Genomic DNA, 25,951 nt, shown 5'->3' with positions numbered 1-25,951 from the left:
TATTTGTGATATTTGTACTGGCCCTGCGCCAATGATATACCAATGTTCATATTATGAATGATAAATTAAAATTTTTCTAAATTTGTTTTTTTAACTAAAATTGTGAAAACCTTACTTACTATTAAATCATACTTATAAATGCAATAACATTAATATTTCTAGATATCTTGCACAAATCAACTTATATCAAAATTATAGAATTATTAGGAAATGTTAATTTAATTCTTAAAAATGGTTATTCACTGTCCTCCCTAGTGTTTTTAAAAAGGGCAACTCTCCTCCTTTTAATCTGATAAATGTGCCCTTCTTGATTTCTTTTTGTAAAAATAAACCACCATCCCTTAAATACCTTCTTATTTTTTTCAGGAAAAGGTTGTTTTCTTAACCACCTCTTCTAATGAAAAGTCTGCTTCTGATTTACTTAGTTATTGATAATTATGTAACTTTAATTTTTCCTAGGTTGTCTAGTTATATAGTTAAAATTCACAGAAAATTCAGCCCCAGAGATATATTTTATTTGGTGGGAATAGGTTAATGATTTTAAATTATGTAATTAAATAAATACCTTTTACTTAAAATTGCACTTTTAAATGTTTATTTTCTCATAATTTTCTGTTTGAAATATTAAAAAAAAAGCTTTCAACTTGTTTATCAATTAATAATTTTTTTAGTTTACTTTCTCTGAAGAAAATTTATATACAGAGATTGTCATTTAATTACATTTTTTAAAACCTTTTAATTTTTCAATTACTTTGATAATGAGTGAGAATTATTTTGCGAAATATACTCACAAAATAGTTTAAGAGCACAAGTTAAAAACTGAACTTTCAGTTATTACGTAATATTACACATTTTGATAAATTTTAATAGCAGTAAAGGAGTGCCCTTTATTCTTAGGGAGAACTGGTTATTTACACTAAGCCCTCAAATGTAAAATTTAAATGATAGTATAAAATTTAAAAAGAAAAAAAAATAGAAATTTTAAATGTTAATCAAAGATTAACATAGAAAGATAACATTTATACGGTCCTAAAATCTCCAACACCAGGTTAAACTTCTTTTTAAACAGGGCATCCAATAAAAACCCATTTGATTTTCTTAGTTGCATCAGACCCCACATTTTCTTGCTTGAAAAGAGCAGGAAATCTTCTCATTAGTTGAGCAATATTTTTAGGAGTGATATTGAAATCTTTTCGTCGCAAATGATTGCGTATGTCACTCAGGGTGGCTCCAAGTCTTTCTTTTAAATAAGTAGACAATTCAGTGACTATCTTAGCCTCTGTATTACTTAAACTATTTTCTTCCTTACTTTCTGAAATTTCTTCTGATCTTGGTTTTCTCAGTTGAGCATGGATGATTCGCCAATCTGCCAATTGTGCTTCATACTCAGCACATTGCCTTTGTGCTGCAGAAACAGATTGTTTCAAAATATTTATTTCATGTTGCTGTTCGATCCTCTCATTAACTAAAGCAAGATTTGCAACATCAAGCTGAAGCTCAAGATCTTCTTTCTCTTGTTTTAGTTTAACCAACTCTTCTCTCGATATAGTTTCAAATACAACCTTCTTTTGGGCAGAACGTTTCTTCTTCTTATTCCTAGCTTTCTTTTGCTTTTCATTGTTTATTTCAACCTTTGCTTCCTCAAATTCTTTTTTCCATTGTATAAGATTCTGACGTTCTTTTTCTGGAAAATTGACAAGAATGGAATCGAAATTCTCATGGTTAAAAACTTGTTCAAGAACACTTAAGTAATCACCAATTTCAGAGACCGTTTCATCTAACTGAGCCTCAGTCTCCTCAATTTTTCTCATACTTTTTCCTTTTACATCAGCAGATGCAGAAGTTATTTGCAGTAAAGCAAAAAAGTCATCAGCGTTATCACGATTACATTCTCCGTTTTGCAACCATGTAGACAAAATATTAGTTCCTTCACTTAATGTACTCTCATCAGATAATTTTTGAGATACCAGATTATAATTCTCTCTAGAAAATGGAATAACTGGTCTTTTCGCTTCATGCTCGAGGGCATAATTAACAATCATTTGAGAAGTGTACCGCATTCCGGTTTCAACCACAACCGTAAAACCTGTCATTAAAAGTGAATTGAAAGATGCAGTTTCATTTTCAAATTTAATCAAACAATTGTTCAAATGATTCTTCCATAAATCGATGATGTTACCACAATGTTCAAATAACTGTCTGATCTTTTCATTTGACACCATAGCAGGTATACCACTTACCATTACAACCTGTGAAGCTGGTCTCTCCGGAATTTGGGGAATCATTAGTTTATTGGCAGGAGGTTCCACAAAAACTCTAGTAGAAGTAGCAGCCTCATTGGGATAAGGTATAGGATTCACCGCAATTTCCATTTCAATATGATATTTCACGACAGCACTAAGCTTACAATTATACGGCAACGAAAGATAAACAATGGCGGTCTTGAACTTAAAGAAGCCAAGTAGGTCATTGGTCATTGTGCAATAGTTTTTACAATTCATGCATAAATATTTTTTGCTTTTAGCTTACTTTTTATTTCTGACTTATTTCTCTTTCAATGGAGGTGTAATGATAACTTTTTCATAGCACCAATCAGGATGGCGTATTCGGGTATTGCTATTGCGAAAATTGAAAATTTGAGTGGAGAATTTTTCAGAGACAGCAAGAACGGTTCTTAAGGCACATTCAGTGATTAAAGAGCTGCAAGCGTTTGCTGAAGAGACTGTCGCACAATCAATCAACAAGTCGGGCTAGGTTATTAATGTTTTGATGAACTAAATTTCATGTCTCTTCAGTTTTCTTTTTTGGAAATTAAATGTTCCTAGTTAGTAATTAAGGCAGCTATTTTATTTTAAAAATATTTGTTTGTTACAGCTACGTTAACAAGTACCAGCTTGCATGAAGCAATATTTTAGCCATAGTTTGAAATGTATTAAAACTAATATCCATTTTCTTAACACTTTTTGCAATGGTTACTTAATACTTTGATAATTTCCGATTATGGGAGGAAGCAGACATTTCTCTTTTATCGAATCCCTCAAATTTTCGAGAATCGACTCCAGTTTTTCAACGGAGTAAGTTTATAATTCTTTCGTAATACCATCTTGAAAGTTAGTTTTAGAATATTCATTTTCTTAGCTTTTTAGTTTTACTGTGCTTTAAAGCACATGCGATTGTTTAATTCCATTCCATGTTATACAGCGTATTTACTAGTTTTATTTTTAACGGATGCAGTGAAATTTACATCATTTTCCAAGTGGTAGTGGAGTGATAACTGAATTACAATTATGAGCAAGAATATTATCTCTGGTCAAAGTTTATGCTCACAGCTATTTTGATTTAGGGAATATTTCCGTATCGTGATCTATCACACCAACCACAATCGCCAAGGGGCCAAACCGATTTTAAACATGCAAATTAAAAAACAAACAAACATGTAAATGTCTGCTCCTTTGGTGGCTATGAGTTATACCTTTCAAGTTGGCCCCTTTCTGTGATTTTTTTTTTTTTTTTTAGTTTCTCGTGACCGCTCTTCTGCCACAGATTATGTTATGGAAGTCTCTTCTTTATTTGCTGACATTTATGTGAATATGTGTAGTGGTGGATTATGTGTAGTGGTGGTCAAAATATTTTTTTGAAAGGCTTTCATATCTAAGAAGTAGTCAAATTCTACAATGATACAACTTTGGGTGACTGATTGCTGACGGGATACTCTCTGGAATGGAAAAAATCCTTTATCACGGCCTCTCAGGGTAGGCTGAAGAGGCACAATTTGGAGGTTTGAGCTAAAAACAGATTTTCCAGATGGTTTTTCAAGAGAATCGCTACAATACTATTGATGAATTAACATATTTAAATTCTTGATCTTCATGATGTAGTAGCAGCAATGAGGGAGTTAGGAATGTTCACAATAGTTTCGTCAGGAGAGTTGTATATGGTTTGGTTGCCTTACTAATTTTATTTTCTGCAATTTTCTCTATAGCATGAAAATATTAAAGCAGATTAAATACATTTGAACACAGTTATAAATGTCCTCTAACAAAAAAAATAGTATATCTACTTTTTTTTTCCATCTCATATTGATACAATTTGTTTGACTGTTTTTGGTTAGAATGTTTTTACTTAATGTATCATAGTTTTTCTTTCAGAAATTTTGTTGCTTGAATGCTAAGATGGATACATTACCTGCAAAATTTCGATCCCCTCCCCCTAAGCCTCCTCGTCGTAGACATTCTGATCAGCTCTCAGTTTCATCATCAGGTACTTGAAATAACAAAAATGTTTTTAATTTTTATAAAAATAATATATTTTGCTAAAAAGTTGGGAATTTTTGTCTTGTTTTTTTATGTTTTCATTTCTTTTATGTGGTATTTTTCTTTGTTTTGAAAACCTGAATAGCAACAATATAAGTTAATTTCTTATGAGATTATATAATAGTATCATTTTGCTTCTTTCATTCTCTTGTCACTTATCATAATTTCATTTTACACTTGTATGCAGGGTAAGTATGATTTAAATCATAATTAAAATCTCTATTTAAATCACTTGGACATGGTGATATGTAATTCTTAGGACACTCTATGACATGAGACTTTGTGGAAATTTACTCATCTTCCTGCAGAGCTTTCTGTTGAAGCAGTATTTTCGAGTGAAATGGGACACTACATTTTCTGATCTTTTCTTTCAAGCTAAAGACATTCCTCAGGGCAGTGTTTAAAGTGTCATACTTTTCATAATTCATATTTCGCTCATTTTGAACATACTGCCCCCTTCCGTATTCGGTTCACTTTATGCTGACGATCTGAATGTGTCATGTACAGGATCTGACATACACGTCATTGAGCGTCAACTGCAGATACTCATCGGATTTTATGCTTCATTAAACATATGTTAATCACTATTTACAACAATAAATTTGACATTTTATTTTCTTGAGTACCGAATCACGTCAGTTTATCAGGAAATGAGTTGGCTGACTCTGCAGCTCAATCTGCTACTACTTTCTTCATATTATCTGTACTATTTGCAGACTTTAAACTACATCAGTTAACATCAGACCTGATCTGCGTAATGAAGATGTAAAGCTTAATCGTCTCAGAATTGCCCTTATTTGATTCACCCATTTCCATCTGTTGTTACGAGAACCTCCTTCAAGATAAGACACTTGTAGTGCTTTACTTACATTTCATCACATTTTAACCATTTGTCCATGTTTTTACCAACATCTTATTACCTTTTTTTATAGCCCTATTTTATGTATGATGAATTTATTAGGTGAAATCCATCATCCTACGTTTTCATATTTCTGCAAGCTGTTGGTATTTTATATTGTATATAACTGTTTTATCTGATTTTATTCACTCTTATTTAATACTCATGTGCACCGTTTTATCTATATCGGGTATTTTATGTAATTCCCCTTTTATTGAGTTTTATTAACGTTTAAATATACTTGTATTGCTATTAACCATTTTATTACCTTCAGGTATTTTATAAAAATGAAATTATAGTGTGCATTTTACCTTTTGATCTACATTAACGAATTGTTTGGTGTATCATATCCTCATTTCAATCTTGTGCCATTCTTTCAATATTCCCGAACTCGATATTCAATCAGTAATCAACCTATTCATTTTTGTGTTTTTATACATAAGCCAAAAATTCTGTTTTACAAATATGGCTTGAAATAACAAAATGCTATTTCAGGATATACGTTTTTTATTTCTTCCCAAAATCAGTTTCGCATGTTTTCAAATTTCGTCTTAGCCTGTAATTATCTTTGATTACAAAGAAATGTTTGTACTTGATTTAAAATGAGCTAAATTAAAAATTTTTTTATTCATCCTAATTTGTTTTCCAATTTTTGTAGATCTTCTAATTTGAAATTGAAATGTCTTTGCCCTATATATTTATCTACATTTCTGTGAATATATCCCTCAAAATCATGCGAACCTCAAGATTGGGTCATATTTTACATTTTATTGCTTGAAGTCTATTTTTCTCTTGCATATGTTAAAAGTAGGGTGGGTAAGGGACTTTGGCAAAACACTTTTTCGCTATGAATTGTTATGCATCTGCACCTGTCTTTCCAGATTCTCTTTTTCTAGCCAACATCTGTTTTAATAACTGCCAATATGAGGTTTTGATTGTACTTGTGTGTGCAGAAGGATATGATCTAATGTTTGGGAGAGAGGGAGAAATTATTTTCTTTAGAAGTGGATTTTCACGTTAATTTTGAAACAATGTGCATGCGCAAAATCATTATCTGTGCTTAAGTTTAACTGCTAGATATATTGCAAGTTTGATTGCCAGATATTTAGCTGGTTTTTTAAAGGTTATGTTATATTTATGTTGGATGTTATATTTGTATGTTTCTTTAAGGTGCCCAGATGAAATTAAGAATATTCGAACTATTGGAAATGTTTTGACTAATGTCAGATCTTCCCTGTATTACAATTTTTTCAAACTCACTACTATGTAAAAATTGTTCAAGATTGTCATTCTTTCTGAAAGAGTAGCATACCTCTTTTGTAACTCATAACTGAGATGTTTTGACAAACGTTGCTTGTTTACATTATTGTTTGTCCAAGTTAAGCTTGCTTGTTCATTTCGATCATGATGTAATTTCCTGGGAAATTCTTTTCTACAGCAAGTATTTTTTTTCTTCATGATCAGAATGTAAATAGTCATCTTCGTAATCTCGTTTAAATAAAAGTCATTTTCTTGCTACCAGTTCATCTTGTTGCTTTTTCACAACAAGCAAAATTAATTTTGAAGTGATGTTAAGAATCTGCTTGAAATTATGACCATTGTGTGAATGGCATACATCTGACTGTGGAACTATTTTAATCAGAGGTGACTTGTTTTTTAATAGAACCCAATAAATGGGCATTGTGCTTTAAGAAGTCAATTTGTTCTATGTGAAAACATTTAATTTGACTGTGAAGTCAATTTTTATTGATGTGCATTTACTGAAACGATGAATAAAGATTGGTATACAGGGTTCCCACGGTCCTTAAAAGCCCTTAAAAACTGCTTAATTTTTATTTTGGAAAATAAGGGTCTTTAAAGTACTTAATTTTGGCTCAAGGTTTTTAAAAGTCATTAATTTCAAAAATACTTGTGTATATTTTTATTCCTGCGAATTAAATAAGAATGCATGATTTTCTTCTAACAAGAATGCTAAATATTTGCTAATTATAAAGTTTTAAATTGTTACGCTATTATTTTTATTTCTTAAAGATAGGCATAAAAATTAGCGTAAGATTGCTACATAAAAATTTAAATTTACTCAATTAAAGTATCTCTAACTTTTTGTTATTAATGTCTATTATAATAAAATTCAAACTTAGATCTTACTAATTATTTTATTCACTTATCATTGCAACTTAATATACTGTTTTTTCTTCATTCAACATTTGCTTGCTTTAAAATTAATTCATGTTTTTCGCTACATTATTTAGTAATATTATGCAAAGTTAATTCTTATTAACAGTTTTGGCTGGAAATAACTTTATGTAAAGCTCATCATAAAAGTAAATATAACTATTATATATTGTTTTTTTATTTTTTTTTATTTGATTTGATTTTATTTTTTAAGAAAGGTAAATAATTTGCACTCTCACTGGGGGTATATTCAATGATAAACAATCATATTATTTTTAAGATCCTTAATTTTTTCAAAATAGTGTCTTTAACAGTCCTTAATTTTTGCTTTGTTAAAACAGTGGGAACCCTGTATAATTTCCGGGTACTTTGAAAAGATAGGAATAGGATACACATCGTAAATTCTATTTTCAGGTTCTTTTAGTTTTTCTCTTTTCTAGTACCACATCTCAGTATACTCTAAACTGATATTTTTTTAAGTTTTAGTGCCACTGCCAGGTATAAATTTGCTGGGTATACCCTGTACTGATATTTTTTTAAGTGTTAAAAGATACTGGCTGGAATATATTTGCCCAGTATATCCTACATTGATGCATTTTTAAGGGTTAACAAAATAGTTGCTTGAGGGCTAACACTTGATATATATCTGCATTTATAAAATGATTGTTTTCTGCTAAAAAATGACTTATACAAGTGAACTTCAAATGTAATAACGTTGCAATATTTGATTCAATTTTGGGCATGTGACGAAAGAGGCTGTAATAAAATGCACTAAAAGTGGTTGGCAAGAAAAAAAATCGTGAGATATCGGATGCAGATGCATCACATTTCCACTCCAATTATCTTTGTCATTACTACTTAAGATTATATATAATTAATTTTAATAAATAATTACGTTTGCTTTGGTAATATTGAAGGTCGATATTAAAGCCCGGATAAATAGGTCTATGCCTTGAAACTTAGGATTTTTTGTTCCTGAAGAATATAGATGGCAGCACTTTTTTGGAATTTTTTATCATTGAGTGTTTTTGCACTATTTTTCAAGATTTTCAAAAGGGATCAGCACTTGAAATATTTATAAAAATTTTCTTAAAGATTTGGCAATTTTTATTTATTTTGATTTGGTTATTCTAACTGTAACTTTATCTTTATTTATTTTTCTTATATGAGGGCATTTCATTAATAGTTCTTACTGTGTACTTTTGACTTGTGTTTGTGTATCATTAATTTTTCTTTGCATTTACATTTCAATTTTTGAATTTGTAATTGCTTCTTCTTATATAGTTTATCCATTATGGGACCTTGGGGCACAGTCAATTTTTGGTATTATCACTGACGGCAAGAAGGTTCTTGTGTGTTGGCAGACAATGTGTCCCCTGATGACATGTTTTTTTGCTGACATATATATGTTTAGAAATTCTTCATTTTTTTGCTTGAATTGTGTATCTAACTTTCTAAATTAGGTAATTTAATGTAATATTTTCTAGGAACATTTCCCTCAAGTAGAAGAAAGATAGCTGATGAAAGTCATTGTAACGATAACAAACATTGCACAGAAAATTCAATTTCCTCGTGTGGTTCATTGCCTGCTAATTGGACTCCAGAATTTTGCCTTGAAAATAAAATAGAAAATTTACCTGTGTTTGCTGAAAAAGAATGTACAAGTGAAAGTACGAATAGTACTTCTTGTGATAAATTTGACTTAAAAGAACTTATTTTAGAGAGAAGTAAAAATAACTTTATGCACAATATTATTCCTCAACTAAAAAGCAATTCCAAGCAATTTGTTATAAAAAAATGTGAAGCTCCTTACTTTTATCTTGTTTCAAAGGAACAATTATCTTTTGATGATTTAAAAAAACATTTTCATAAATTTTTGCATAAGGATAGTCATCGGCGACATAATAGTGACCCTTTGCCTTTAAACTTTGATTATCAAAATTTCCATCCATTTTCTTCAGCAATATTAGATAATAATTACCAATATGATTTGTGTGGAACAAAGGAAAACCAGTGCCTTCTCCAAGAAATCAAGTCACTGAAAGAGATAAATTGTAAGGTTCGTACTTTTTTTATTTCTTTTTTTTAAAGGTATTGGAACATGTTAAAAAAGTTTGATTTATCATTTTATGTTCTACAAAAAAGGAAACTTACTGTCATTAATTTATGAATGATGTCACCTTTATACAAAGATGGTAAAGATTCTATGCAATGAAACTTCAGTGAGTCAAAATTGATGGGAATAATTTATCATGTTAGGGGCCATCCACTTATAATATCACACTTTTTTTTCCCTATATATTTTTGATTCCACCATATTTCCTACCTCCCTTTTCTCATGTCATGCTATATTATATTACCATATATTAACAAAAATCATATTTCATGCTTTATTTTTAAGCTTTAAATATATTTTTAGGACATTTATGTGCATAACAATGTTTAAATGAATACTTATTTTGGCAAAGAAGATCAAAAACTATTTTGGGACAAAATAACATAAAGTTATTTAAAACGCAGATTTAAAGAATTTATTATTTTAATCAAAATTTGGGATGTTACTCTTCTTACCACCACTCCCTTGTCACAAATTGTCACATTTTGAGGAACCACCTTCCTTTGCCAAGTGTGACATCATTTACGAAAGGCCCCTTGCTAGAAGAAAGTCTTATCAAAGTGCTCACAATTCATCTTTGTCCTTCACCTGCTCGAACTCAATGCTCCGTCGTTCCCCATTATTCTTCTCCTCCTTGAAGTCACTGCTACACAGCTTTACGATTGTTCCTGCTGCATTCGACTGCATTGCTCAAAATTCAAGGCATTTTTACATATATTCAACAAATTATAAAAATACCCAATCTTTATTTATATTTCTTAACCTAACTGCAGTAGAAATAATTTTATATGTTTTCTGACAGGAGTTACAATTTCAGGAGTGCCAACTTGTTCCACTTTGTGGTTAATATTTTTCTAGTAGTAGCAAAATTTATAATGTTAATTCTTGGGTTAGTAAATTTGATTTAAAATTATTTTATCTACCACTATATATAAATAATTCAAAATTTCATATAAAGAGTGCCACTTTATTCCAGTTTTATCAGTTGAGCCTTTAAAGCTGTCTGCTGAATTACTTAAAAGTCAGCAACTTTTAATTTTTAAGTCTCTACCACTTTATAAAATCTTTACCATAAAGCTAGCAGTTGGCATCTTTGCAATATTTTAGCCACATTCTGAACCTGACAGTTTTGGGAGTTCTCTTCTTGTGCAGAAATTTATTTACAATTTAGTCAAACATTGTCCATCCTTTGCGCATAGTTCATTTTCATGTATGTATCGTATTATTTTCTTTCTTGTTGCTAATGATATTCTTATAATGTTAATGAAGAAGCTAGTAGATTAACTGTTGTATTGATCAATTTTACCAACATTTTTAATTTCGTTTCGAGAAGAAAAAACATTAACTCTTGATGTGAATGATGAAGAAGAAACTGAGGAATTTTTAAGGTTTGAAAAAAGGTATCAAACATCACGTTTGATGTTAATTATATATTAGTTGATGAAAATGTTAAAATTTGTGTTGTCTGTTCAAGAAATGATCATAGGAAAAGAAGTGCAAAGTAATATAGAAAAAGTTCCATTTTGTAAGGTAGCAAAATGCAACCTCAATTAGTGTTAATATTTTCATAAGGCTTTTAGCCTTTGAAATAGCAAGGAACTTTCTGTATTCACGCGAACTTACAGAAAGTAAATAGCAATCTCATACTTGCCAACTTTTACGGATTATCCGTAAAATGTACGGATTTACGTCTAATTTTACGGGCCTACGGATTAACCTGAAATTTATACGGATCCCCCGTTTTTAACGTTGCACGATTAGCGCATCGGCAAAATTCCGCGCTTATCAGCTGCTACGGAGCTAGAGTAAAACCATTTGGAAGGGGGAAAACAGAAAAAATGACACGAGTTTTCCGATCTATTCCAAAGCAACACGGTAACCACACATCCCTTATAAGTGGCTTATCCTCGTAACCATAGTAACGCACGTGTAACCCAGTTGATTGGTTATTCTCCATTTGTCCCTCCTAACTGCTTCCAGTCTCCTCTAGTGAATGCGCTGTTCCCGTCATTATTGCCACTCCCCATTTCAACTACGTCACTGAACTAGCCGATCCAAACGTCGTTCTCCCTCCCTCTGTTACAAACGAAAACGGTACTGAATTGTCAACTACTACTTAGCTTGTAATCACGTGGTGTGTGTTAAAAATGAAACCGAAGAAAACTTATTTTCAATCGTATAAGAATTCTTATACTGCAGAGTTTCCATGCATAAAAAAATCAAACAAAGGAGAAAAGTATGCTTATTGTACGATTTGTTTTTCTGACTTTCTAATATCGCACGGAGGTAGAAATGATATACATCGCCACGTGACCGGACCGAATCATGCCAAGAACATCAAAAACGCTGAAAATAACCAAAGACTAAGCAAATTTTTTAAGCCACCTGATAATGTCCAAGATGAAGTAATGCGTGCTGAGTTATTGTTTACCTCTGTTTTAGTTGAGCATAATGTTCCGCTAAATGCCGCCAGCCATGTGGGTCCGCTTTTTCGAAAGATGTTTCCGAAAAGTGAAATTGCGAAACGTTACGGATGTGCTAAAACCAAAACTGCATCCCTTGTCCATGAAATGGCTATGGATCGAACTTCAGAAATTATTAAATATTTGCAAGAACAAGCATTTACTGCAGCATGTCACGAAGCTGATTATAAGTTGTACCCAGTTGTGGTGAGTTATTTTAACGTGGATCTTCAATGCATTGAAAGTACTTTATTGGCAATCCCAAATTTGGAAGGAAACTCCACAGGTGAAAATATAAGCTCCCTTCTTTTAAATGTGTTTGCTAAATATGACATTCCTTTTAGAAATTGTATAGCATTCAGTGCAGATAATGCTTCTGTTATGCAGGGAAAGAAAAATGGTGTGATTTCATTTTTAGAAAAAGAAAATGAGCACATAATATCAATTGGATGCTGCTGCCATTTAATACATCTTGCCTCTGAAAAAGCTGCTGCAACTTTTCCCGTTAGGATAGATGAAGTTTTGGTAGATATTTTTTACCACTTAAAAAGGAGCGTTAATCGTAAGGACTCTCTTAAGAAATTTCAGGAAATGTATGGTAAAGAAGCACAAAAAGTGCTTAAACATGTGTCAACTCGCTGGTTATCGTTAGGGAGAAGTCTTACACGCTTGGTTAATCAGTGGGATCCACTTATGAGCTATTTTAGAGCTGAAGTTTCTACTTCCAGTGTGTCTGTATAATCTACTTTGTCATTTTTCAAAATACCAAAAGTAGTTGATACAGAAAGCAACACAGTAGATAAATTGAAGGATAAGCCTAAAGTGGAAACTAAGACTTGTGCTATAATAAAACAGCCTATGACACATAAACAGGACCCAACTAATGATAAAAAAAGGAAAAGTTCACAACAAGAAAGTGTGAATATGGTTAAAAGACATAAAGCTAAAAAAGATTCTTCAACTTTATCCAAAGAAGAGAAAATTTTTATGTTTTTATCTTCAGATTTAAATAAGTGCTTTAGTTTATTTCTTTTAAATGTTATCCCTACATTTGAAAAGGTAAATGTGATTTTGCAGTCATCTTCCCCACAAATTCATCGATTAAGAGCTCTTCTTTTGGATCTGTTAAAAGAACTTTTTTCCAAGTTTGTTAAACCTTCTGAGGTTAAAGGAAAAGAGTTAACATGCGTCAATTTTCATTCTTCTTTCAACCATAAAGATCAGCAAGATTTAGTTATAGGCAATGCAGCAATGGACTTAATTTCAAATTCTTCGGAAGAAGAAAAATCATTGTTTTATTCAGCTGTTATCAAATATTTCATAACTGCCTGTGAATATATTATTAAGAAATTCCCTTTAAATGATCAAGTACTCAAACATGCTGAAGTTGCTGACTTAAATAAAATTGAAAACTCCAGTTTTGAAAGCGTGAGATATTTTGTAAATTTGTTTCCCTTCCTTTTAAAAACAAAAAGTAATGAAACCAAGCTTACAGCAATGGATGAACTGCAGAAACAGTTTTGCCAACTTCAGTTGGAAGATTTGAGTGATATAACTGTTTCAGATAGATCAATTGATGTGCAGTGGTCAATGATAAGTCAAATGAAAGGTGCGGATGGCATGTTTAAGTATGAAAAATTGGGAAACATTGTATTGTCAATTCTTCTCATACCACATTCAAATTCAGAATGTGAGAGAATTTTTAGTTTGGTTAGAAAGAACCGTACTGAATCGCGAACAATTATGTCTAATAAAACTTTAGAAAGCCTGCTTATATTAAAAACCAAATTTTCTAAAACCTGTCACGAATAAGTGTTTGAAAAAGATTTTTTAATTAACGCAAAGAAGGCTACTTCAGCTTCTTTAAATTCAGCATCCTCTTTTGCTGTTGATTTAGAGGAAAACCCTTAAAGAACTATTTTATTTTGCATATAACATTTTTTTAAAAAGTAGCATCATTGTAATAGAATTTGAAATAATTGTAATAGAATTTGAGATGATAAATGGTTGGTTGATTAGATATTTCTGTACATTTTCTAACAAGTGCAATTAAAAAATTTAATGAAAATTTGGTTCTCACTTCATCAACATTCAATCATGTGATAGATTCTATAATTAATATATTTATTATTCATTTGTGGTGTATTGTTACTTATTAAATAATTCGAATGGTCTTAAATTTTTCGTAAAAAAAGTTTTACTGATGGCAGTTTTTTTAAGTTGGCAAGTATGCAATCTGTTATAAATGTTAAAAATTTATTGTTTGTGAAGTCTTAGTGTATTCAAATCAAAAGATCTGATAAGTAAATAAATGTTTATTCATCTTTTTTTAAAAAATATATTTGAATTAAATACATAACTTTTGTATACATAATTTTTTGAATAAATTTTTTTTATACTTATTGCAAGTTTATTAGTTTCTAAGTCCATTACTTCTTTATAACTTTGCATACATTTTCAAGTCACTATTTAATATTTTATGTTGACTCACATTTGTCACATCGTTTTCTGGGAAATGTCCTATGAAGTTTGATTATTCTAAATAAAGCTACTTTAATTTGTGTTTATTGCATGTTTATATTTTATCACTGTTTTTATATTTTTGACAGTTATGGGAAAATTTGTGCTGTGTTCAATCCTCAATTGAAAATTTAAAGAATTGTTCACCTGAAAGTTCTAATGTTCTACCTATTTCAGGTAATTTTTGATAGTTTTACATTTAAATCAAATAAAGCAAATAGTTTTAAATATACCGCTTGAAACCATTTAGTGTCTTCAGTTTTTTTTAAAAAAAGTGTGTTACTTTGATAAAATTTAAAATATTTTCTTTGCATTTTAGCTTTTAAGTATTTTTCTTATAGATTGATAGTACTATTTATTAGTGCATAGTTAGCAACTTCTAATTTCTCTAACAACTTCTAGAAACCACATCTTTGAAATTATTTGTGTAATTTCTATAAAAGTTGAAAACAATAATCTCTATCCTTTTTTTTTTTTTAATCGATCACACTTTATTTTAAATAAAGTTTTCATCCACAATTTCTTTTATGCAGATTTGCTGATGAGTATATATGATTCCCTTAAAAATAAAGATTCTGCTATGGAAGACAGAATGAGGATTATTTTACAGGAGAGAGACAAGGCTATTAATGATTTAGATAGAATGGTTCATGCTGTTGCTAAGTTGGTTGCTTTTCTCATTATTAATTTTAGTTTCATTAACATTTAATCCTTTTTTAAAATTTAGCATGTCCTTTACTTCAAGTAGCTAAAGGAAAATAGATGATGTATAAAGTAATTTTTTAAAAATTGGCATAATTATTGAGGGAATTGTCTTGAATTTCCAGCTTTTTAAGTCTTTCCTGATAGGCAGTAAAAATCGGGTGAGTGCTATATTTCACATTCCTGTTTCAGTTTTTTACTGTAAGATAATTTTTTTAAAACTTACATTTCTAAAATAAGTATAGAATGGTCAGCATAAAATGTGCTATAAAATTTTTTAATATTTTTCTGTTAAACTGCAAAGGAAGAAGATAATGAGGATGAGTTAATTTCATATATCAAACACACTCTTTACTCGGCACTATAGGTTATGTCTATCAAAAACTGAGATATTTAAATCTGCAGTCTACAAAAGAGTCATTCCTTATCTGTGTCCTTATACAGTATGTACTTAATTTCAAATACATAATGCTTATTTTGTAATACTAATAAGTTCATTAAATATTATTTGACTTTAGTCTGATTCATTGTATACTTTTTTAATTGATGAAATATTACTTTTTTATTTAATAAAATTTAATTCTCAATAACATCAGGAATGTTTGTGTGATAAACGAAAGTTTTAAAGTTATAGGGGAAAAGTCGGGAATATGAAACAGGATTCATTTCACTGGGAATCCTGTTTATAAATATTCATTTTCAAGATTATTGAAACTAGTCTAATTTAGAATTATTGTTTTTTTTTTCAGTAGTTTTGATGATAAGTATTCATGTTCAGAAGATAAACCATCTGATGAGGTGAGTTTAAAATTTTGGATTTATTAAAAATATATTTTGTATGAGTTTTTCAAGATTTTAATTTTAAGAAATTAAGCTAATTTTTCTTTGTTTTTTGTAATTTCAAGTGATTATCTTTGTCATCCTGTGAAATATTTTATTTTTTTAATGAACTGAAGTTTTTTGTTGTCTAATTGGATTATTAAAAAAGAATTTTTTTTTTGTATGAGACTTACTTGTCATAAACATAGTTTTTGTATATAAAACTTCCTTACCTGTCTTATGTCTTTTATTATTTGATAACTTTTTTTTGTGTGTGAATTCAAAGTAATTCCATATTAATTTTACCTTTTTATTTCGTTAATTTTTTTACTTTTTTTGATTCTCTGTACTTCTTTTTGAGCTGATTTCTGAAGTGAATAAAATTCTTTAATGAATTAGAAAGGGGGTGATGCTCTTGTCTTCTTAAATCACAATCTCCCAAAAAGATATTTATTGTATTTACAGCCAGGCCCGGACTGGGATCGAAAATCGGCCCTGGCATTTTAGAGATATCGGCCCACTACTTCACATAAACACCGCGTGAGCGAAGAGTACGCGGCTCCTAATGTATCATTTTTAGACATTTTTTACTTATAAATTCTCATGAACGTAAGTTAATTAATCGAAGTAAGAAAGTAGATAAAAATTGCTTAATAATCCTTTATAGAATATATTTCAAATTAAAATACATGGTTCTTATGAGGAAACATTGGTTGATAAAATCAAAAGTAATGTGAAAGATGAAGAGTAAATAAAAATATTTATTATACTACACATACATGAATGATTTATATAAAAAAATTTTGAAAATAGATTTAATGCTTCTTCAAAAGTCCTGAAATTAAAATTTAATTTAACTTTTAAAGAGGATGACTATTTCCTGCCACTTGATTGATTATGTCGTCGCTATCTAATTTCATTAATATATCTTTTTCTATTGCCATTACCATGAAGGCATTCAAATTATACGAAGATAAAGTACTCCTCATTCGATTTTCAATTACTTTTAATGTGGAGAATGATCTTTCACAAGCAACCTGACTTTTTGACAATGTTAGTAAAAATTTTAATGCTAGACTAATTAAATTGTAAGAATTGGTCAATAAATTTAATCTCTGTAGCATCTTGTAGCAACAAATAACACAAATTTTGAGCGCACTGCGTGTCTCAAATTTTAGACTTACTTCTTCTGTTTCCAAAGTAAAGTCGTTATTATCTTCATTTGAATGATCTTCTGTGATTATTTTATAATCTTCCAAGTCTGAATTTTTCAGTTTTTCCCAATGTAAAGATAAATTTCTTAGTTCAATCCGCAAATTTGAAATAAAAATAGCTGTTTCGTCAAATTTTAGCAAGAGTTTTCTTAACTCATTTAGTTCGCCAGATTGAAGCTTGTTAAGACGTTTTTCAGGGAAACGTTTCGGATCTAGATAGGAAAAATCGGCGTACAATTTTCCATTTGCAGGAAATCGGCGTTCCATTGACGCTACAACCGTGCAAAAATAATTTTATGGGAGTTTATCTTAAATGCAGTGGTTTCATCATCAAAAACTGTTTCATTTGACGCTGTCTCACCCAGCATCAATTTTTTTTTTCTTCAATCCTTTTTATGGAAACTTTGTTTAAATTTCAGTTCAGTTTCTTCAAGTTCCTTATTTGCGCGAATAATGAAATCTGTAACTTTTTTTTAGTTCTCAACACGTTTGTAATACCATTCCAAAAGCTTTTAGGATGCATAAACCAGAGGTTTGCAAATATTGGGAGAGCGGTGTAGTTAATTCAAATATTCTTGAGAATATTTTGACGGTGATTACTGTTTCATATTTGCAAAATGATTCTAAAAATATTTTTGCCTTTGCACGGATATCTGGCTTGAAATTTGAATTTTGTTGTATAGTTTCTAAACTTGTAATCAATGTGACATGTAACGGCTTAATAGTTGAATCTGAGTTTGAAAATTAACCAAAAATTTTCTTTAATGCAGAATCTTTGAACCACCAACGTGTTTCTCCAATAGTTGCGAGCCTTTTTTTTTATTTCCGTGTTCGTTACTTTGTTCCCAGATGTTCATGCGTTGGTATGATTCACGTAAAAATACTGCGAAGCTATTTAGTAGGCTGAAAAATAATGCACTTAGTGCCTTCGTGTTATCTCCTAAAACTAAATGTAAGACATGTGCATAACACCAAACATGAATTTGACCAGGGGACTCTTTGGAAAGCCATGAAGAAAATCCTTTATATTCACATTGCATATTTGCCGTCAGTTGAATTACCGATGCACTTTGTTATATCTATATTACAAGACTTTAAAACTGAATCCACTAAAGAAGACACCTTCTGTCCAGTTGAAGATTTACATTCACTCTACAACAGCAAGAAGTCTTTCATATACACGATATTTCATATATTTTTTAAATGAAAACCTATATCTTATTTGGCATCATTGGAGAGAATTTTTGAAAAGAAATAACTTTTACTTAAAATATTTTTTAATATCTCCTACTATTTTCAAGATAATAGATAAGATATTGAATGCCTTGGGGTCGATTTAGTCATTAGATTTTTTATTTCAAATTGATTATTTTCATTCTCGAAAAAAATGGGTGGCACGCATGATCTGAATCACTCTGTATATTAAAACAATATTATTACTACATATATCATATATATGTTATTAAATATTATTATTATTTGCGCAATATTATTTGAAATTCATGCAATGTATAAAAAGAAATTTTGCGCTTCTGGCTCGGTCCAACCGGCCCTGAGGCCAGACCGGCCCACCGGGCATTTGCCTGGTCTGCCTACTGGCCAGTCCGGGCCTGTTTACAGCACATATTTTAAATAATTTTTCTTCTTAAATGACTTTTTATAAATATCTGTTTAAACACCTGAAAAGTTATTTTGTTACAATAATTTTGTCAAAGCAACGATTTTTATTTTTAAAAAAAAATCTAATAGTAAATTAAATAGATGAAATGTAAAAAAATAAAAATAAATAATCACTTATTTTAAATGATTGTAGAAAATTATAATTCTTAATATTGAAAACTATAAGATTATTTTGATTTGAAAAGCAAAACTTTCTATTAATTTGTGGTTTTTATTAAAATTGTCTGACATAGTTATTAGTATTATCAAAATTAAGAACATTGCATATTTGTTGTAGCCACGATAAATTTTTACAGCATAAATTAATAATTATAAAGTGAAAAAGAAAATGTAATTGAATTTATTTTAATAATTTTTTTTTTGCATTGGAGCTTAGTTCTTGGTTTCATTACTTGATTTAGGTAGCAGGATTTATTAAATGTATCCTTTTCAATATAAAATACTTATGTTATAATAATTTTTTTTTTATTTAGAAAATAAAAGAATTACTAAAAGAAGTTGAAGTTACTTGTAATCCCGGTAAACTGCTTCAACAACAAAGGCTGTTATTATCCTACTTGTATAGGTCAAAAGAACTAAAGCTTGATCGTATGTTACATGAAATGAAACTCATTGCTGCTGAAAGAGACAGCTTGAAACTTAAGGTACTTTTATTTCCCCAGTTAATTTAGTTTATTGTATAAAATCTTACTATTGTATTACTCTATTTTTGATTTAAAAAAAATTTAATTAATATGGTTATATAAATATTGTATTATGATGGTATGAATATTTTTCTTCGCTTTCAATGAATCATATTGATTGGAAAAATTTGTCCTTTGTTGCTTCATTTTTTGAAATATAATTTGATATTGATCTGGAATAGCTTAAATTAGTGGTTCTGAAACTAACTCAACATTTTATAAGAATTTTGTAAAGTAGATTTCCAACACAAAGCAGTTAAATATAATAATTAAATGTTAAAAAATACAGTTATATATAAAAAATTGAGAACAGTACATTCTTATTTGAATCGGCTGTTTAACACCAATAAAAAATTTACATACCATTTTATTTCAAATGAAAAAAAAAGAACTGAATACAGAGTTTTTCTGAGATGGGAAACAGCTCTTTTGTTGTTATCATAAATTAGATGTCTTTGTTAAAAATAAATTATTATAAATGCAAAAAGTTAATTTGAAATATTGAACATTTATAAGTAACTATCACGTTCAACCCTAAAGACTAATAATGCTAAATGCTAGCAGGATTTAAAATTGTTCAAATGACTATGAACAGTAGTTTTAATTTACATCCCTAATTTTTTGTTAATTTTAAATACTTCAATACTTTTAATTTATTTTCAGGTTCAGCTTTTAGAAACTGAACTCAAACATCTAAAATTATCTAACGAAATATGGGATACTGACAACAAGCTATGGGAAAGCAGTTTACTTGTAAGTTTCTACTCACATAATATACTTATTTTTTGATGTGTCCAATATTTGTCAGCATTTCTAAAATTATTGAAAATTTCCAGAGTTTTAATTTTTTATTGATACCTTAAAAATTAATTAACTCAATATGGAAATAATTATTAAAAATGTTACGGTATTCCTGATTGATTGAATTCTGCAGATATTTCTTTTACTGCTAACAAGAGTTTATACCTGAATATTTCTACAAAAGTCTATATCTTGCATTTTCTTTCATATTTCAAATAATTTTATTGTATTTATATACCGTATTTTTCAGCGGAAGTGCCGCGGGGCTATCGAAAAAAAAGTTATTTTTTTCCTACATGCGGCGCTTCCGATGCAGCGGCGCTTCCGTCGAAATATTTTTTAGTAGCTAAAAAAAGTTATCAAGGAAAGTTATTTAAGATGAAATAATTTTCTAAGAGAAAGACTATTAAAAAAAATTAATAACGAAGTCGACGAAATATTCGTCCGTATCGCGATCTGCATCGCCAATTCTTAGCAAACTTTCGGCAGCAACCTGCAAGATAATAAATAAACGAAATAATAATTTTACAAAAACATCACATTAGGAGAAAATTTAAAAGTTTTTCGTCTTGTATCCACCCCCAGCTTAATAAAAAATCGCAAGCTAGAGATCTGCTTAGCGCCTTGGCAATTGCAATTGGAACGAGCAGAAAAGGACCCCTAATCCGACACACACGGGACCGACGAAATGCTGAACTTCGAATCTCTTTCGAAAATTCCAATATGGCGCTCAAATATTACTATAATTCAATTACACTGTTAATTTCAGAAAACCAATAAATTTAGTGAAGTTTCGATCGTAGATTATGGTGGGGTGAATTCAAAACTGGCCCATCTTAAGAAATTTTTTAATTAAAATAATAATCTATGTAATATAATCAAGAAAAAATAATCCGAATACTCTAAAAAAGAAATAATCGTTTCTTCTTCGGAGCGAGATTATAGTCGTCGTTTTTTTTCTTTTAGATAACATTTTGTTTTAACAAATGACGCTTAACTCGAAAAAAAAAATATATAGCTAACAAGGAACTACAAAATAAAAGTAACAATTAATGCTAAGAAACTTACAATGAATAACAACAAAAAAACAAGCTAAAAACTAATAACGATAAAAAAAAACTAGCAATCAACTAATAACAAAAAAACAAGCTAACTACTAACAAAAAAAAACAGCAAATTAACAGTTAATAACTAATAAAAAAGCAGCAAAATAAAAAAATTTATGAATCGAATAAAAAACCGCAAAAGGGATAGAATTCATTTTGTAATCCATGTGGTAGTTTCAATGTCAACTGGGTGTGGCTAATTTATGGTGGAACAGAGGAGGGAACAAACCAGTAAAGTACAAGCACAACTGTCAAGATTAATTGATCAGTTTTTTCCAACTTGCATTTCTTTATTTTGTTCATTGGAGATGCAGGTGTTTTTACTTCTCACTTTATTTTAAACTGTTTTAGAAACAGATGTTTCCTTTGACACAGATTTTTTTTTTCAAGCTTTTTATTTTCATTTTAAAAAGATTAAATAAAGTTACTTACTTCTTCAGAATAAAATTCCAAATAAGAAGAATATAACTGATTTTTTTTTTGTCTTATCAATATAAATTTCTGAAAAAAAAAAAATTAGATCAGATTTAGTGAGGAATTTTGGGATGCTGGATTAGGGGTCCCATACCCTCTTTTCTTTTCCCCAACCCCTTTAAAAATTATTGATTCCTCCTAAACAGCTCCAGTAGAAATGACATGTGGAGGAGGTGGGATGGGGCGTGCTTAGTTATTTCTTATTCTTGTTATTATTAGTTGTTTCGTTATTATTAGTCTTTCCTCAAATTGTTAACTGAAATAAATTTTTAAATCTTTTTATTTTAATAGATTTTTCTTTTCTTATAACATTGTTTTACGGATTTCTGTAATCAGCCCAGCTTAATTCATCTGCTGAGCATGTAAATATTTTTTTTGTTGCTGTTCTTCTGTTTTTTGGCTCGGTGCCAACTGGTAAGAACAACTTTATTTTATATTGTTTTATTTATTTATTTATTTTTTTTGCTGAGAGAGAAATTTTTTTTCACGTGAACTCTTTGTTAACGCATTTTAGGCTTCCTCCCCCCTCAAATAATTTTAAAAATTATGTTATTTGATGTATTTAAAAAAAATTTGTTGTACTTAACATTATTTTCAGAATTATTTGTTGTACTTAGCTTTATTTTTTGGCGCGGTGCCACAGATAAGAACAACTTTATTTTAGATCATTTTGTTGCTTTTTTTTCTTTTTGCTGAAAAAGAAATTTTTTATTATAATTTAGAAATTAAAACTTTACTTTATGAAATGTATAAAAAAAATGTAATTTTTTATTATACAGATATTCTACATGGTAATTTAAAGGTCACTTCTATAAGGATGCTGATATGCGCGGTTTAGCGCCAATGCGGCGCTTGTGCCGGAGCGGCCCTTACTATAACTTTTTTTAAAAAAAAAATTTCATTTTTATCGATGTGCGCCACTTTCGCCGAAAAATACGGTAGTCCTTTTCTTAATTTGATGTTTTAAGAGGATTCAATTACATGTAAGTAAGCAAAGCTTTGGGAAGGTTTTATGTTTCAGGTTAAAACCCACTTTTTTTGGTTATTCTAGTTATTTTGTCTAATATGTCAAAGTTCTGTGTCTTTCTGATGTTTTAATTTTAGTTTCATTATAAATTTTTGAAATTATCTACCTGAACCTTGCGGCATTAAAACCATATTCAGTTCAATTTACTCATTTTTTTTCAAATTACATTAACAGTATTCATTTTACAGGGCTGAAAGACTACTGCAAAAATGCAGAAAAGTTTTTTTTTTACTCCCAATTTTTAAAATTTTTGACAAAAACATAATTTTTGGGGGGCCCAATTATTACAGAATACATTATAGTATCCTTATTTTTGTCCGTTTCTGTGTTGGTCCGTGCGCAGACTTGTTTCTTGTTTTCTTGTGTCCTCTTGATGTGGTGCATCGTAAGATGAACGCATTTTAACGATGGAAGTAATTTGATAGACGAATATAAAGTGCATATGATTGATGCCGCTGAAGAAAATAAATTAAATTTTGATCGGTTAAATATAACAGTCAAATTGACTAAAACTGCTTGTAACAATCTATCAGATGATATTAGGGTGAAAGTTAGCGACTGTTTTAATTAAAATGCAGGGTGCTAAGGACCTCAAATTACTAGCCAGTAAATTAGCCAAATATCAAAAGTGTTAGCCAAATTCTAAAAGCCTTAGTATACGGTAAGAGTTTTGTCACACCATATCTCATGATCTGGCAACGTACGCGTTTATCTGTGTTTTAACTTTTTTTTATTGCTTACATTATTTGGATTTCATATAATTCTTACTAGTTATGTGACATATCAGAGGGAATTTACAGTAATCAAATAAAATAAACAAGATTTTATTCAGAAAAGTTCATATTGATGTAATTTTCAAGTTCAAGGGGAATATGTATTTTTCTTTTCTATAGAAAAAATCATTTGCCATTACTTTTGCCAAAACATGATTTCTTTTGCAAGTTCACAATTTTATCGCATTTGGCAAATGCGTAGCGCAGGCCCTCAAATGATTGACTGGCAATTAATTTAAAATTATAATTATTAAGCCTTATATATTGTGTAATTTTTTTTAAATGTAGTGGTGGTCAAAGGTGTTTAAAATTATGTTTAAGAAAAATCTAAATTTCACAGTCTAAATGCTTCTGCCACTTTTAATTAGAAATAAAAGTTCTCACTGCGGAGTAAGAAGTTATGTTTTTATACATCTTATTCCACAGCATTACATAGAACACTCCCTTTCAGTGTCTGCATTGTAAAAGTTCAGCTTTTTATTTTTTTTATTTTTGTACACTTTCATGCCTGAGTTTAGATAATGATGAGAAATGTTTGCTTTCATAATTATTCAGTACAATATAAGTAAGTGTTATGTTTATGGTTAAGAGAGGTGAAGAGATGCAAATCTAATTTTAAATTTAATAATTTTTTAAATATTTGTAAAATTTTTGTGCATGACTTTAATTCTACTTTGCACATGTTTTACATCTCATGATCTACAAATTAGTTCTTAGTTTGGATTTATTTGTAAAATTTTTTTTTGTAAACAGTTGCCTAAAATCTTGCTGTTTTGAGTCTAAGCTTACTTGAGTTAATTAATAAATATTTCGATTTTGGGTGTTGCATGAAATAAATTCTAGTACAAATTATTATTATGATTTTGGACTATTCCTAGGAGTAAAGCTTTAAAAGAAAATGTATGCATGTTATAGTGTGGCCCTCTGAAATAAAGCCACCTTGAATACAAGGAAGCAACATAAATATGATCGACAACATAAATACACCACAAACATGAATTCAAGTAAAACCTATTTAGAAATGCATATTAACCAAGAGTAATTTTTTCCTCCACCTGGGCAGGGGAAAAAATTAAACAAGTACAACAAAGGGAGAAATAAGTTCGAGCACCATTATTATGTCAGGGTTTAATGATGGCAGCCTTCATTTCTGCCACAAAATAAAACTGTTTCTTTTTTGTACATGCAGCCATTCTGAGGCCATACAAAACGTTTTTTCTCAGAAAATGAAAAAATAAATTCTATTTTCTATTTTCAAGCATTATTATTTGCAATAAAAATATTTTTAATGGATATAACAAGTTTCAAAGGGAAAAAAAGATTCATTCTAGAAATTATTTCCTCTTTACTGGTTCCATATGTGCTGTTTTTAAGCAAGAGAAAATTTAAGTTTTGATTTAAAAAATCATGATTTAGAATAACTGCACCAAATTTTAATACTATTTAAGAAACCCTACATTCAGTAGATTGCATGAAAAGAAAATATCTATTAATTATATAGTCGCCTATGAAAATAAATTTTAATTATCACTTTAGAATAGCATTGTTTCTAACATAAACAGATGGTGTTGGATTGTTTTTTGAAATCATTAATTTATATCTGCAATATATTTGTAAGAGAAAAATGTTATTGTTATGACTTCTCATTATAAATGAGCCTTTTGTTTATTTATAGATATATGATTGAGAAAAGTGGTAAAATGGGGTTCTTAAATCTTCACAGCCCCTTTTTACATAATTTTTTTTCTGTCGCTACCAGAAGACATTATAGACAGACATTATAAGAAAAAAAAAGGCTATGCAAGTTTTTTTTGTGTGCCTCCATCTAGTATGACCTTGAGTTTACAAAGTCCAATTCTTGTTAAGACTACAGGGGGTGGACAAAAATGTGGAAACACTTTTGATTCCAACTTTATGTAAACAATATTTCTTTTAGCAGCAAAAATAGTCTTATATAAGTATCTCAATCTTAAAGACTGATTTCAAAATTGCTGACATCAAAACTAGAAAGAAGGTATTTATTTCCTCTCCTCATTTTGGTTGATCCAAATTTTGCATGTTAAAAAATAACATTTCTAAAAGCTTCCAAATATGATCTTTCAAATTGTGACAACAGTTTTGCCTTAAAAAATTTAAATTTTTTTTTTTTTTTTTGCATTGAGTTAGTAAAGAAATGTTTCCATATTTA

The 25,951-nt window shown here is 29.6% G+C and overlaps 2 protein-coding genes across 5 annotated transcripts in view; one reads left to right on the top strand and one right to left on the bottom strand.

Moving 5' to 3' along the window:
- Nucleotides 1-1,061: 1,061 nt before the first annotated feature.
- Nucleotides 1,062-2,477, bottom strand: LOC107443368 (ecto-NOX disulfide-thiol exchanger 1). Its single transcript, XM_016057216.4, has one exon. It carries the CDS (start codon nt 2,475-2,477, stop codon nt 1,062-1,064), a length of 1,416 nt encoding a protein of 471 aa, XP_015912702.1.
- Nucleotides 2,478-2,687: 210 nt separating this feature from the next.
- Nucleotides 2,688-25,951, top strand: part of LOC107443371 (uncharacterized) — a 36,260-nt gene continuing 12,996 nt past the window's right edge. Inside the window, exons 1-8 of one of the 4 annotated variants that reach the window (XM_016057222.5) lie at nt 2,688-3,074; nt 4,149-4,260; nt 8,874-9,445; nt 14,574-14,661; nt 15,018-15,147; nt 15,939-15,984; nt 19,373-19,543; nt 20,246-20,335. In XM_016057222.5, the coding sequence (XP_015912708.3) occupies nt 4,173-4,260; nt 8,874-9,445; nt 14,574-14,661; nt 15,018-15,147; nt 15,939-15,984; nt 19,373-19,543; nt 20,246-20,335 (1,185 nt within the window). In that variant the 5' untranslated portion in view covers nt 2,688-3,074; nt 4,149-4,172. Of the gene's footprint in view, nt 3,075-4,136; nt 4,261-8,873; nt 9,446-14,573; nt 14,662-15,017; nt 15,148-15,935; nt 15,985-19,372; nt 19,544-20,245; nt 20,336-25,951 lie in introns of all 4 variants that reach the window. The other 3 variants (XM_016057221.5, XM_016057220.4, XM_071188204.2) reach the window with 3 other exon arrangements.

Source organism: Parasteatoda tepidariorum, chromosome 12 (assembly GCF_982258835.1).
Source record: "Parasteatoda tepidariorum strain Cologne lab strain chromosome 12, Ptep-v5.0, whole genome shotgun sequence".
NCBI classification, from domain to species: domain Eukaryota; kingdom Metazoa; phylum Arthropoda; class Arachnida; order Araneae; family Theridiidae; genus Parasteatoda; species Parasteatoda tepidariorum.
This window is presented reverse-complemented; position numbering and strand designations above follow the sequence as displayed.